Source organism: Thamnophis elegans, chromosome 1, assembly GCF_009769535.1.
Source record: "Thamnophis elegans isolate rThaEle1 chromosome 1, rThaEle1.pri, whole genome shotgun sequence".
Taxonomy (NCBI): Eukaryota; Metazoa; Chordata; class Lepidosauria; order Squamata; family Colubridae; genus Thamnophis; species Thamnophis elegans.
This window is the reverse complement of record NC_045541.1, coordinates 78,393,841-78,407,544: the sequence shown is the minus strand read 5'-3', so window position 1 is coordinate 78,407,544 and position 13,704 is coordinate 78,393,841. Positions and strand designations below refer to the sequence as shown.

General features: G+C 37.6%; 1 protein-coding gene across 1 annotated transcript in view; it reads right to left on the bottom strand.

Annotated features, from left to right (window-relative positions):
* The window catches only part of LOC116505519 (mucin-5B-like), a 71,081-nt gene that overhangs the window by 30,164 nt on the left and 27,213 nt on the right, over window positions 1–13,704 (bottom strand). Inside the window, exons 20-30 of the mRNA XM_032212783.1 lie at window positions 13,246–13,397; window positions 11,535–11,673; window positions 11,321–11,434; window positions 10,021–10,200; window positions 7,685–7,924; window positions 6,978–7,134; window positions 6,304–6,432; window positions 5,120–5,264; window positions 4,106–4,152; window positions 3,835–4,020; window positions 1,063–2,049 (exon numbers count right to left, since the gene is read on the bottom strand). Coding sequence (XP_032068674.1) covers window positions 1,063–2,049; window positions 3,835–4,020; window positions 4,106–4,152; window positions 5,120–5,264; window positions 6,304–6,432; window positions 6,978–7,134; window positions 7,685–7,924; window positions 10,021–10,200; window positions 11,321–11,434; window positions 11,535–11,673; window positions 13,246–13,397 — 2,476 coding nt within the window. The remainder of the gene's footprint in view (window positions 1–1,062; window positions 2,050–3,834; window positions 4,021–4,105; window positions 4,153–5,119; window positions 5,265–6,303; window positions 6,433–6,977; window positions 7,135–7,684; window positions 7,925–10,020; window positions 10,201–11,320; window positions 11,435–11,534; window positions 11,674–13,245; window positions 13,398–13,704) is intronic.

Genomic DNA, 13,704 nt, shown 5'->3' with positions numbered 1-13,704 from the left:
TGGCTGTTGTGGAAGTGTACATTGTTTGGGTTGATGTAGGTTTGGAAGTTACTGATGTTGTTCCTTGTTGGCAATGGCTGTAATCACAACAAAGGAATTTCACCTGGTAGTTGAGACATTGATATGGTTTCTTTGTCTGCTCTGTATGTTTACACACTAGTCCAACCTTTACGTTGCAGTGGATATTTTGCTCAGGGGCAGGATTCGTAGTGTGTGCATAGTCCTTTGCCTGGCATTGAATATCTTGCGGATGCTCACAAGCCAATCCACGTGCTCGTATGTCTTCAAAGCGCTCAAAATCACCATCAGGGCTAGTGTTTGCATTGTGGTCATCAAACCATTGGGTCCACTCACATTTAGGATGGCAAGTTGTGGATATGGGCTGCACTGAACTTGGTGTAGAAGGCTGGGGAGTAGAGGTAGTGGTCCCAATAAAATGTGCACGCGTTGTTTGGGGGACATAAGGTGGTGGTGTTTTTTTTCCAGTGAATGGAGTTATCTCTCCAGTGCTAGCAATAATATGGACTGATGTTGTGGCCTGAGATGTTGACAATGGAATAGAAAGAGTTGTAGTTATCTGCTTTCCTGTTGTTACTTCTGCACTTGTAGACACCGGTGGTGTGCTTGGACTAGTGGTGGATGCAGTGGAGATAATTCCAGAAGTGACTGGTTTTGTTGTTGGTGGAGTAGGAAGAGTAGTGGTTGTTTGCTTTCCTGTTGTTATTTCTGCACTTGTAGATACCATGGGTGTGCTTGGACTAGTGGTGGATGCAGTGGAGATAATTCCAGAAGTGACTGGTTTTGTTTTTGGTGAAGTAGGAAGAGTAGTGGTTATTTGCTTTCCTGTTGTTACTTCTGCACTTGTAGATACCATGGGTGTGCTTGGACTAGTGGTCAATGCAGTGGAGATAATTCCAGAAGTGACTGCTTTTGTTGTTGGTGGAATAGGGAGAGTAGTGGTTATTTGCTTTCCTGTTGTTACTTCTGCACTTGTAGATACCATGGGTGTGCTTGGACTAGTGGTCATTGCAGTGGAGATAATTCCAGAAGTGACTGGTTTTGTTGTTGGTGGAGTAGGGAAAGTAGTAGTTGTTTGCTTTCCTGTTGTTACTTCTGCACTTGTAGACACCAGGGGTGTGCTTGGACTGGTGGCCGATGTTGTGCGTGGTATGGTGGATGAACTGGCTGTTGTGGAAGTGTACATTGTTTGGGTCGATGTAGGTTTGGAAGTTACTGATGTTGTTCCTTGTTGGCAATGGCTGTAATCACAACAAAGGAATTTCACCTGATAGTTGAGACATTGATATGGTTTCTTTGTCTGCTCTGTATGTTTACACACTAGTCCAACCTTTACGTTGCACTGGATATTTTGCTCAGGGGCAGGATTCGTAGTGTGTGCATAGTCCTTTGCCTGGCATTGAATATCTTGCGGATGCTCACAAGCCAATCCACGTGCCCGTATGTCTTCAAAGCGCTCAAAATCACCATCAGGGCTAGTGTTTGCATTGTGGTCATCAAACCATTGGGTCCACTCACATTTAGGATGGCAAGTTGTGGATATGGGCTGCACTGAACTTGGTGTAGAAGGCTGGGGAGTAGAGGTAGTGGTCCCAATAAAATGTGCACGTGTTGTTTGGGGTATATAAGGTGGTGTTGTTGTTGTTTCAGCAATTGGTGTTGTTCCTCCGGTAGTTTTAGTAGCAGTTGTTGATGTCAAAGGACCACATGGTTCAAAATTGCAACATAAGAATTTGACCTCATAGTCATAGCACACTGGTGGAGCCTGATCCTTGTTATTGCAAATCAAGCCATCAGTTGGTGTACATACTACATTTTGACCGAGAGACTGCACTGTTTCTTCGCGAAATTCTTTTGCTCTGCATTCCACTTTATCTGGATTTTTGCAAAGATTATATCCTTTCGCTCTTATGTTTTCCGGAGTTTCATAATCTCCATTGGTTGATTCATATGATGGGTTGCTAACATCATACCAACCCATCCATCTACAAACTTTATGCACACACATTGTTGTTCTTGTTGGAATTGATTCTGTAACATAAAACATAATTGTTTCTTAAATGTGTATCAATAACCTGTGCTTTTGAGAAGCAGACTTCTTTTGCCTATTGTATAATTTATTATCTAAATGTAGATACCTTTAAAAAAAGGCAGTATTCTTTGTGATGCTTTTAACTTTAAGGAAACAAAATAGAAAATATGTTTATGTACAGGTACTCCTCAACTTACAATAGTTCACTTATTGAGCTTTTGAAGTTATAATGGCACTGAAAAAAGTGACTTATCACCATTTTTCATACTTATGACGGTTGCAGCATCCCCATGGTCATGTGATTTACATTTGGATGCCTGACAACTGACTCACATTTATGATGATTGCAGTGTCTCAGAGTCATGTGATTTCCTTTTGCAAACTTTTCACAAGCAAAGTCAATAGGGAAACCAACTTCACTTAACAGTCATGCTACTAATTTATGAACTGCAGTGATTCCCTTAACAAATGTGGTAAGTAAGGTTGTAAAATGGGGCAAAACTCACTTAACAAATTTCTCACTTAGCAGCATACATTTTGGGTTCAATTGTGGTCACAAGTTGAGGACTAACTGTATAACTTTTTTATTTTATATATAGAATCATGTAACAAAGGCAAGCAACTCTTGTAGTTCTCATTATCATATTTTCCTTCGCTTTGGAAAATATTTATTGTACTTTAAACTTTGAATATCAATAACAAAAATAATCTTGTCTTGTTTCCAAAAATCTATCTTGTGTTTTCATGTATATTGAGAGCATATGCACCAAAGACAAATTCTTTGTGTGTCCAATCACACTTGGCCAATAAAGAATTATATTCTGTTCTATTCTGTTCTGTTCTATTCTATTCTATTCTATTCTATTCTATTCTATTCTATTCTATTCTATTCTATTCTATTCTAATAATGAAATTGTAAGTGGATTCAAATTCCTCTTGACACTTATTTTTGTCCTGTCCTGATTCAGATAGCAGACTGTAGGAACTGTATATATTGTACAATTGTTGAATCGCTCGGTCATTAGCTTTTGTCCTTTAAAAAAAAAAGTACCTGGTGCTTCACGTCTTTTATTTTTTTAAAATGTATTTGCTTTATAAATAAAGTGAAAGAAATTAATATTTTAATTCTGTTAAGATTTGAAGTCAATGCATTCAAATATCAGACTTAATATGTCTCTGGTGAGAATTGAGAATGGGCCCAAGCTGTCTATAATATCTACGTCACATTGTGACATTAACCAATAATTGTTTGTTTGAAGTACGTAATAAATTATCTGCAGCAGGAAGGCCACCTGCTGCAGACAAGAGATCAGTACCTTGATTTCTTGCTCTTCATGGATGGGTCCTGTGTGATTCAAGATATAAACACTGTTCTCCCCTCCCTCCATCTGCAAGGGAGGGTATCATCTCAACAGGCCTTAGTCTTCCCTGAGAATGTTTGCTCTTTTTTACATTCACTCTGATACTTCTGTTTCCAGAGGTAGGAACATACTATTCAGAAAGATGTTGATTTACTTCTGCAAAATTCAGTATTCCATCACTGGAGGAAGAAGATTCCTCCAAATCACAAGATACTTGCAGTGGGCCTTTGGAATTTTTAAAATAGGTAATAGTTGTATTCTCTTTGCAATTATTCATGTAGATCTGGTGGTGCTGATTCCCATTTTGGTTCATTTATAGCCTTTGACAGTATCTAATATCATCTAGATATATTGGGCAAGTATATTGGGAAAGGATCAATGTCAGAAAAGCTGGTGTCAAATCCAAACTATGGAATGAAATACCTGTTCTACTTGAAGTTGTGAATTCAAATGGTGGTTTTGTGGTAGTTCCAGCACATTGATAGACGTCTCTATTGATTGTTCCATTGATGTCACAAATTGCAGTTATACATGAACCCAAGCCATCCGTGGTATTGTAAATGACTTCCTTGTAGTTATACCTCTTTCCTTCATAGTAGCAGTAGCAAGCTGCATTTAGAAAATAAGAATGTGTGTCTAGACAAAGTTGTATCAAACAATTTTATGGCACTATTAATAAATATTTTCAAGTTACCTTTAGTATCATGTTCACAGCTAATAATGCCTTCATTGGTACATTTACTGTAAGAAACAACAACATGATTCATTAAAAACATGTTCTAATTTATTTCCTATTAAATTCCATTGAATAGCTTTGCTTGCATATATCTCAAATAGGAATATTCAACATCTCTGATGAATATCATAGGTGTTATGGTTCTCTAGCAACTGAAAGAAAGGGTCTAATAATAACTCCAACATTTTGGTTCTCTAAAAAGTGCCCATGTTTGACATCTGAGTGCCATACAAAGGGGTGAGCTCCCATTACTTGTTCCAGCTCCTACCCACCTAGCAGTTCGAAAGTATGGAAATGCGAGTAGAGTAATAGATGCCAGTTCAGTGGGAAGGTAACAGACTTCCATGTGCCTTTGGCCACATGCTGGCCACATAATTACAGAAATTATCTTTGGACAATGCTGGCTCTCTTGGCCAAAAAACAGAGATAAGCACTGTGCCCTACAGTAAGACATGACTGGGCAGTGAAAACTTTACCTTTTATACAGCTATTAACTTATTGAAAAGGACAGGCATCAGTGACTACAAGAATTGAAATGTATGTAAATTATTTTAAGAAACATTATTGAGCATACATAGGGTATAGATATTAATGGACACACACACACATTTTGTTTATTGAGTATCTAAACTAAACTTAAACTGAAGCTGTGGTTTCTACCAAATAGATTCCTCTAAGAAGAGAATAACCACCAGCAAGCTGGATGGATTCAGTTACAATGGCAATAGGTGTAGTATTGGAAGACCTTCAATATTCAGGTGAAGGATGGATCATCATTGAAAAAAAATCTATCTGTGTGGTCACTAAGAGTCACCAATGTTTTGATAGTACATAATTAATCAATCATACAATGAATTAACGCTAACATTATTGTAAGTGTATGAAAATGAACAGAGTCATTTTGGAGTCACTGCAACATGTTTTCTGATTATACCTACTGTACCAAGACTTGTAGTGTTTATTATTACTCACCATGATTGACATACCACTCCAGTAGTAAAGGTTTCTCCTAACTGATGATAGTTACCCGAAGCATCATAACAGCCGCAAACACTAACACATTTCATCTCTTCCTCATTAAAATAAGGCTTATCTACTGGGCAATGTGGATAGCAACCTAAGTGGAAGGAAGGGATAAAGGGCAAAGAAAAACCAATAACCTAGATGATATTGAATTCAAACAAAGTGATTATTCACATACAGCATTTAAGCTGCTTTGGATCAATTCCAAGACCAAGATTCCACAAACTAGTCTTTTAATATGTTCTATATTACTTTAAAATTGCTAGACTGTCCATTATAAAAGATAAACAGAATAATGTCTCTTAATATAATCTTGGGCATTTTATGGTCCACATTTGGCCCTTTAGCTATCCCTGTCTGGCCAGTTGAAAATTAGAAATAAAATGTAAATCAGTGTATGCCATGTATGCAATATAATTGCATTGCTTTTACTATGAAGGTAACTGCTTTTTTCCCAATTTACATGTGTGCATGCATGTGTGTGTGCATCTTCATAGCCCTATTGGGTTAAGCCTCCACAACAGTTCTAATTTAGAATTTGTCATTTCCACACACACCCCTCCCCCATTTATTTCTCTGGTATATGTATTTTATAGCTTTGATCAGTATAATGACTAAATTCTTCCAAATGATACATTTTTCTTTTTTCTTTTTGCCATTTACCCCCTCTGAAATTCTCCTCTTCACAGTCCCAATATTCCTGATCATTACTGAGAATTAAAAAGATGGGTGAAATACTGGTGCATTGCCTTTTTATCAGTCTCCTCAATCTGCAACTTGAGGTAGAAAAGATTGATATTGAAATAAAAGATGCAGAAAGAAAAGGCGAACACTCTATTCAGCTCTGTATACCCATCTAGTTCACAACTATTAAAGTAGGCTAATTATTAAATCTGATGGTAGATTTCTAGCCCCATGCCTTGGGAGGGTCTCAGAAAGATTAACTACAAATTATTTGAAGTGAAAGACAGAAACATAATAGGTATTAAACATAATAGACATTCTTTATAGAGTGATAACTTTGACCTACTATGCTATAAATAATCATTATGCTCCTATAAGATATTAGCCAACTGTTAAATAGCACGTTATAACATTAGCTGACACACATATGATAAAAAACATCTTCTCACCTTCCAAGCCGGGTAAATTATGAGCACACCTCCCACTTGGATTCCTACAGGTCTTCATGCATGGGGCTCCACAAGATTTGTAGTGCCATTCACATTGACCTTTTTTATTATAATAGTCACAAAACATGGCTAAGGGAACAAAGAGAAAAACATGAAGAATCAGACATCTCAATTCTTGAGAAATGCTACAGCTTATGTCACTATGAAAATAATCACATTTTAATGCCTGCATTTTAATGATTGGAAGATAACCACTCAGGCATGAGATGAAATAATGCCCTCACTTGATTCAAATGCTTGAAGTAATGTCTGTCTAGCACAGACATGGGGAATGATGACCCCTTTATGACTTGTGGACTTCAACTCCCAGTATTCCTGAGCTGGCTCAGAAATTCTGGGAGTCAAAGTCGACAATTCATAAAAGGACATTGTTTCCCACCCCTCATCTAGCATGATGAGTCTGACTTCTGTTTTCCATCACAGGTTGGCCAGTTGTTGATTTAATAAATATTAATAGTTGCACAAATATCTAGATGTTTCCTTCATTGCATTTTTTGATAAGGCATGGTATGAGAACATTGTCATATCCTCAGGGGGTGAGATAATCTCCAAGTTGATACTTCACTTCCCAGCTTTGGATTGGCATTGTCCATGCAATCATATATGATACTCACGGCAAATTGATGGTGTTCTCCATGATACACATACTCCATGATCACTACATACTTTAGCATATGCAGCTACAGCTGTACAGAAACATTTACAGTCTCCCCCAGTGTCACAAGCACAGGAATCAGTCACACAGGCTTCATAGTATTTAGTTGGGTCCACCTATGAAGAAATGAAACAGACACTACATCTTTTGATCTTCTAGGCACAATTTTCTCAAACGTTTGTGCAAAACATTGACTAAAGGTGAACTAAAATCAATTTGTTAAGGGACGTGGTAATTAAGCGAGTTGTCAAGTGATCCGATCCAAGTTTATGAACATTTTAACCAGTTTTTTTTTAAGCAAATGATGCGGCTGTTAAATGAATCATATGGTCATTATGTGAATCTGGCTCCCCTGAAGTGACTTTGCTTTGTGGAAGCTGGTTGGGAAGATGACCACAAAATGCTGCAACCATCATATATGTGAGCTAGTTACCAAGTGCCCAAATTGCAATAATTTGACCTCTGGGGTGTTGTGAAAGGTTGTAACTTTCAGAACATGTCATAAGGAACTTTTTCTGAGGACATCATAACTTCAAACCATCATTAAATGAAAGGTTGTAATTCAGGACAACCAGTAGGTAGGTAGGTATGCAGACAGATAGACAGGCGATTGTCACCTGAAAGAATGATCTCCTTTGAAAAATCTGCTCTGAGAGTTTGGTGTACCTGAGAGTGGCAGGCAGCAAAGTCTTTACTGTTGATGATGCTGCACATCTTCTGTGACCAAGCTTTCCTATAAGGATTCTTGGTGCAAGGATCCTTGACACATTTGGCATCGGGGCATGTGGGTGATACCTTCCAACTGTTTCCAAACTCCAGTACATCACCTACTACAGATCGACTCCGAGTTGTAAAGTCATTAACTCCATTTCCATCATTGTTCCCACACAGTCCACAGACCCCACCCTGAAGAAAGGAGCACAAAAATTAATTGAATTATAGAGAATGTGCAACACATGTAATGCTTGATTTTTCAGTTCAATTAATCAACATATCACCAACTCTAAAGTTCATTTATAATAGGAAAGTTTCCTTTATTCTTCCTACTACATTATTTTAACCCTTTCAGTAAAAGAATAAAACTTGTGTGTGGCCTTATGTCTACATTTTGAGACATTTACTACTGATTTTGTATCATGTTCATAATCTAAACTGAATTATGTTACTAAAATTATTATTTATTACTGAACTAGCAAAGAAATCAACAAATATGCAGAGAAAAAGGAAGGGAGGGAGGGAGGAAGAAAAGAAAGAAAAAAGAAAAAAGGAAGGAAGGAAAAAGTTTTGTTTCATTTCATTTATGAGAATTGTTAATTTAGGATCAAAAAGACTAGTGCAGATTTATTCTGCCATTTGGCTTCAGACCCTAATGGAAATATATCAGGCTGAAGGTGGCTAAGAGAAGACCCCAGCATATCCTGGTCTCTTCCTCCCCATCTTTTAAACTGTAATTATTAAGAATATTTATTGTTCATGGTTTTATTGGCTTTAATATTTGTAAGCCACTCAGAGTGCCTCAAAGTGAGATGGGTGGCAAATAAAATAAATAAATAAATAAATCCTCCCCACCAACTCCAGTAGAATGGTTCCTTCTGTTTGATCCTATAGATCTGGAAGCAGGCTATAGGGGAGAATCTTCACTGATTTCCCACTTCTTTCTATGATCCTTTGAAGATTTTTTAACTTTTAGAACACTTTTTGAGAATTCCTTCCTTTCCATTCAGCATGACTGGGATTTTAATGACTACAAACCTAGATAAAATCTAGATGATTTTTTAAAATAAGACAGTTCCATTTATATCAGTTGTTGCCAAACACCTAAGGAAATCCATCCATGAGAGACATGTTTTTAAAATGTTTTCAAACAAGGACTCAGCCAATCTACTCGCCATTTTCTTTCTGATTCAGCTGGATCTCAACTTACTATGTGGTATCTTTAAAGAGTGGGAAGAAGGCAAGGTAGAAAAGACAATTTTTACTATTCCAGTTATGTACACATATATGGATCCTTTCTCAAACCTTCAATTGTTTTGTGCATTAAATTTTAAACCATTTTGACGAGGACTTTAGACAGAGAGTTAGGGAGCTAAGGAATGAATACACATTTTCTAAAAAAAAATGTAGAAAATACAGTATCCAAATCAGGGTTGTGTTTGACCTCTGGGGCTGGAGTTGGCGTGGCCAGGGTGGCCATGGCCAGCTCGACATCACTCGTGTTGGGGGCACCTTTGGTGGCCTGTGTACTCTGCCAGGAAAACAGTCTCCCGACCTGAGCTCCATTTCTGGCTGTGATAGCCTCTGCAACCCTCTGCCAGTGAAAACAGAGCCCCAGAGGACCCCATGCAGCCCTTGTGAGCACTGTTTTCAGCTGTGATGGCCTCGTGCAATCCTCTGCCAGAGAAACGGAGCTCAGGAGGCCACACATGGCCCTCTCAAGCTCTGTTTTCGCTGGCAGAGGCACCACGGCCTGGTCCTTCACTGTTTCCAAGCGCCCTGCGAGCCAGATCCAGCCCACGGGCCTTGAATTTGACACCCCTCATATAGGAGAATCTGTGACTCTAACCAATCTCTCCAATTAGCTGTTCCAGACCTCCTTCTTCTCTTGTTTCCAGTTACTTCTGCTTTCTCCCACAAGATGTGCTCCAAGTCCTCTCTATTATATATTACTTAATGGGACCCAGGAAATATGCATTCTCCGTTGTAGGAACCGCCCTATGGAACATACCCCTTGCCTCAAGATTTGATATTTTATTTGTGTACCGTTTGGCAGAGTGACTCCAAGGAATCCTAGCATCATTTAGGCAAGGGGTGAGCCTGGTTTGTTGCTGTTGGGTTTTGTTTGGTGAGTGTATCTTTGCTGTTGTTGCAAAGTTTTTAATTACTGTATATCATTTTGTTGATTGTTAGACACTCAAAACCATGTGCCTATCAAGCAGCCTTACCAAACTCTTTAATAGATTATGCAATAAAGAAATAGATATGTCTTTAAAGTTTTATCTCACCTTGTATTCTGCACCAAGTATGACATTTACGGTTGTTTCCTTGTCCCATAAGACAATTAATCCTTTATGAATCTCAATCATCATGTAGTTGCCCATTTGATACTTTCTAATTGGTATCTGACCTCCACCCTCTCTTTCTACTGTTTTAACTTGCTCTTCATTAAGTATCACTTCATAGTTCTGGAAGAATTGAAAAAATAATAGGGAACAATGAAAATTTTCCAAAGCCGCTTTTTGAGTTATTGATCAAAAAATATGCACAACAGAAATTTTATTAGCCAATAGGGTAGACAAAAGCTGAATATTTCCTTAAATAAATATCAACTGCGTCATCCAGTTAATAAAAAGAATATATAGAATAGGGAAGAACAACATCGGACTTTACAGTTTCTGTGAGGATAGTTACAGCAATGGTAGTAATGAGCTCTTTGAACTAGACCAGACTAGGAAATCAAACTTATGCAGGCTAAACTATTTTTATTATTAAGGTTGCAGAAACAAAATCTTGTAAGTCTGAATCTGCTTTTTCCCTGCTTTCATGTCCATGAAAACAAGGAAGGTCTTGTATGAGTCACTTTCTCAATTATAGTCCTATCCAGGACACAGGTTATCTGAGCATTGTCTTGTAGCAGCTTTTCTCCTGTTCCTCAAGGCAATTCATGTATCTATTAATAGTGCCTTAAATGAAATTCTATTTGCACTAACTAGTTTCCTAACTATATCTTCAGTGTCTTTAAAACTGTTGGAATGCAAAGGGCATTTCTAGGGAAGTCTAGGTATTATACACGTTCAATAGGATATTTGACATGTTGTTTTGAATTTCACACAAGAATTAAACCAGTTTACCATTCTTTCTTTGTTTGCCCACTTATAATTTGGCACGAAACAGGGGGAATAACTATGACAGTATCCCAAATGTAACACTCAATGTGCCAGGGCTGTCTTAATACATGGGCCTTATGGGCAGTTGCCTGTGGACTCCACGAGCACTGGGGCCCCATGCCAACATTGATTTTGTTGGAAGTGCCAATAAAATGAATATATGTTTAATTTTATCGACCATTTACATTTTTATTCCTCTGAGTAGTTGTCATAGGGCCCCCAGAAGACTGCTTTGCTCAGAGCCCATAATGCTGTTTAGATGGCCCTCCATGTGCTGAATGAAAATAGTTGCATAAAGGAGCTAACTATACCATCATCTTTAGTTTAAAAAAAAGTTATTTTGGAAGATTTTTTGGGGGGAGGAGGGAATACCAGGGAGTTAATGGTAGATCATCAATGCTGCAGCAATGTTACTCACTTTGAAGAATATTTTAATAGATTTAGTACAAGTGGTGCCAGTGGTGCCACAAGGAATATTTTCACTGATGATTCGGAATGACCCCTGGGTGGAACTGTTCTGGCCACAATAATCCTAAGAAGGAAGGAGATAGAATTAGACCAAACAAAATATTGCTTTCTGTGTTAGATCCAGACAGCTTCTCCAGTGAAAACAAGAAAGCAATGCTTGATACCTGCAAGAGTGTATATTCACATTGCCCATTGAAAATATAACGCTTGCCATCAAAGGTGCTATAATGTCCATCTCCATAAACAGCACAGGTTGATAGGCACGTCTCCATGGTACATTGCCAGATCCTGTTCTTACATGTACTAAAATAAGAGAAGGGAAAGTGCATTTTAAGAATAATTTTCCTATTTGTACCCATTAAAGCAATTTTGTGTACATTGTTCATGTATTAGAATATATTTTAGTTGTGTAGAGTTCAGCTAAATAATTATTTCATGAACTTAGTCATAGACTATGTGTGAAGAGGCAAGTATATGGGATAGGAAAGAAAAGAAATTGAGACAGTATTGTAAATGCCTTAAATTCATCCAAGAAATTAAGAAACCATAAAAGTAAAAAAAAAGCAAAGGAATTGAACTTTAATGTAAAGAACTTTAGAAAGAAAATTAAATTATATTTGAAAGTTGCCATTCTGTACTATAGAAAAAGAATGGACACCATTTTCAGATTTGTTCTGAATCAATAGATTTTCCTTGTTATTTTTGAAGAGGGTCTAGGAAAATTTGCCACAGACAATTTGTCACAGCCAACTTGCCGAGGGACAACTCGCCATTCAAGCCTGTATTACTAATTTCATTCAGTCACTTTTATTATTGGTGACCACGTTTTCATTGAAATGATTGTAACTCTTATATTTCTGGATTTACTTCATTTTATTATTATTATTCATTGAATTTTCCTGCAGCAAGTTGTCCCATGGTGAGTTAGCCGTGGCGAGTTGGTTGTGGTGAGTTGGCCATGACAAATTGTCCCATTCAGTTATGAAAGCCAGTGTTCCATAACAAAAGTTGCTGAGTAACTGAATATGAAGTTACGTTGTGCTAACAGGTCTATTCTGACCTGTTATCCTCCTGAAATCTATTTCAACTCTTGCTACACTAGTTGGGAATTCTGGAGAGCTCCCAAGAAGTGTCATACCGAGAATGGTATTTTTCAGAGGAAAACTGGTGCTGATAAAGAACATATAAGATTTAAAGAATGTATAAGATAACATCCATTTAAAAATATTTTCACATCCAAAAGCACATTTCCATGTACTTTTCAATGAGAGATGGTGCAAATGAGAATTATTGAATTCCTTCCTTCCTTCCTTCCTTCCTTCCTTCCTTCCTTCCTTCCTTCCTTCCTTCTTTCCTTCCTTCCTTCCTTCCTTCCTTCCTTCCTTCCTTTGCTGCCTTTTCAAAGCAGTATACAGAACACAATAACCTTGTGAAACAAGCTAGATTGAAATGGAACGTCTGTAGCAAAGTAACACTGTGCGCTTCCATGGCTGAAGGTGGATTTGGATCTAGGTATCCCCTAACTAAGTTTAACATCATAATTATTTTAGCAACCCAGCTATGATTAGCTCCAAATTTCCTGCCCCTTGCAACCAGATTACAAACAACAAAAAACTGTAATCAAAAATAAATACATGGATTCAAGAAAGAAAATGATTTGAAAAATAGAAAATACATTTAGAACTAATGAATACAAACATAAATTGGCTGGTGATATATTTATATTATAGTTTCAGGTACTTAGGTGAAATATGCACCACGACTCTTGCCAGTTTGCTTTCAACCTTGTATGTCTTGGGGGGGGGGGTGTCCTTTCCCAAGGACAATATAACCATTTTACTTTAGGAATTTATATCTAACAAAAGGTATACGTACCAATTGTTACAGTCAACTTTGATCTTTTCCCCAGGCTGATATGTGGCATCATTGTGAACACATGGGCACTTGTCCACAGGAATACAACCGCCTTTCTCATCTGACACTAGCCCGTCTGGACATATGCAACCGGAGACACACTTTGAATTGTACTGTAAGCGTCAAGAAGAAAATATGACTCAGGAGGGAGCAAATAAGCAGTCAAATAATTTGCTTTTTCAGTCCAGGTTAAATAAGGCTGGCTCAATTTAAACACAATGGTGGTGTCAATTCAGCTAGAATTGCCCGTAGGGAATGACCACCTGAATTAATAATTCCACTCCATACCCAGAAGTTCTTCTATCTATATGTGTATTTGAGGTAGTAATAGTATGTTTCTGGATAAATGAAAGATCCTGAAGAAGATAGAACAATAGGCTCCAGAAAGAATTGGGCAAGGAGTGACTTGTCTAAGATTAA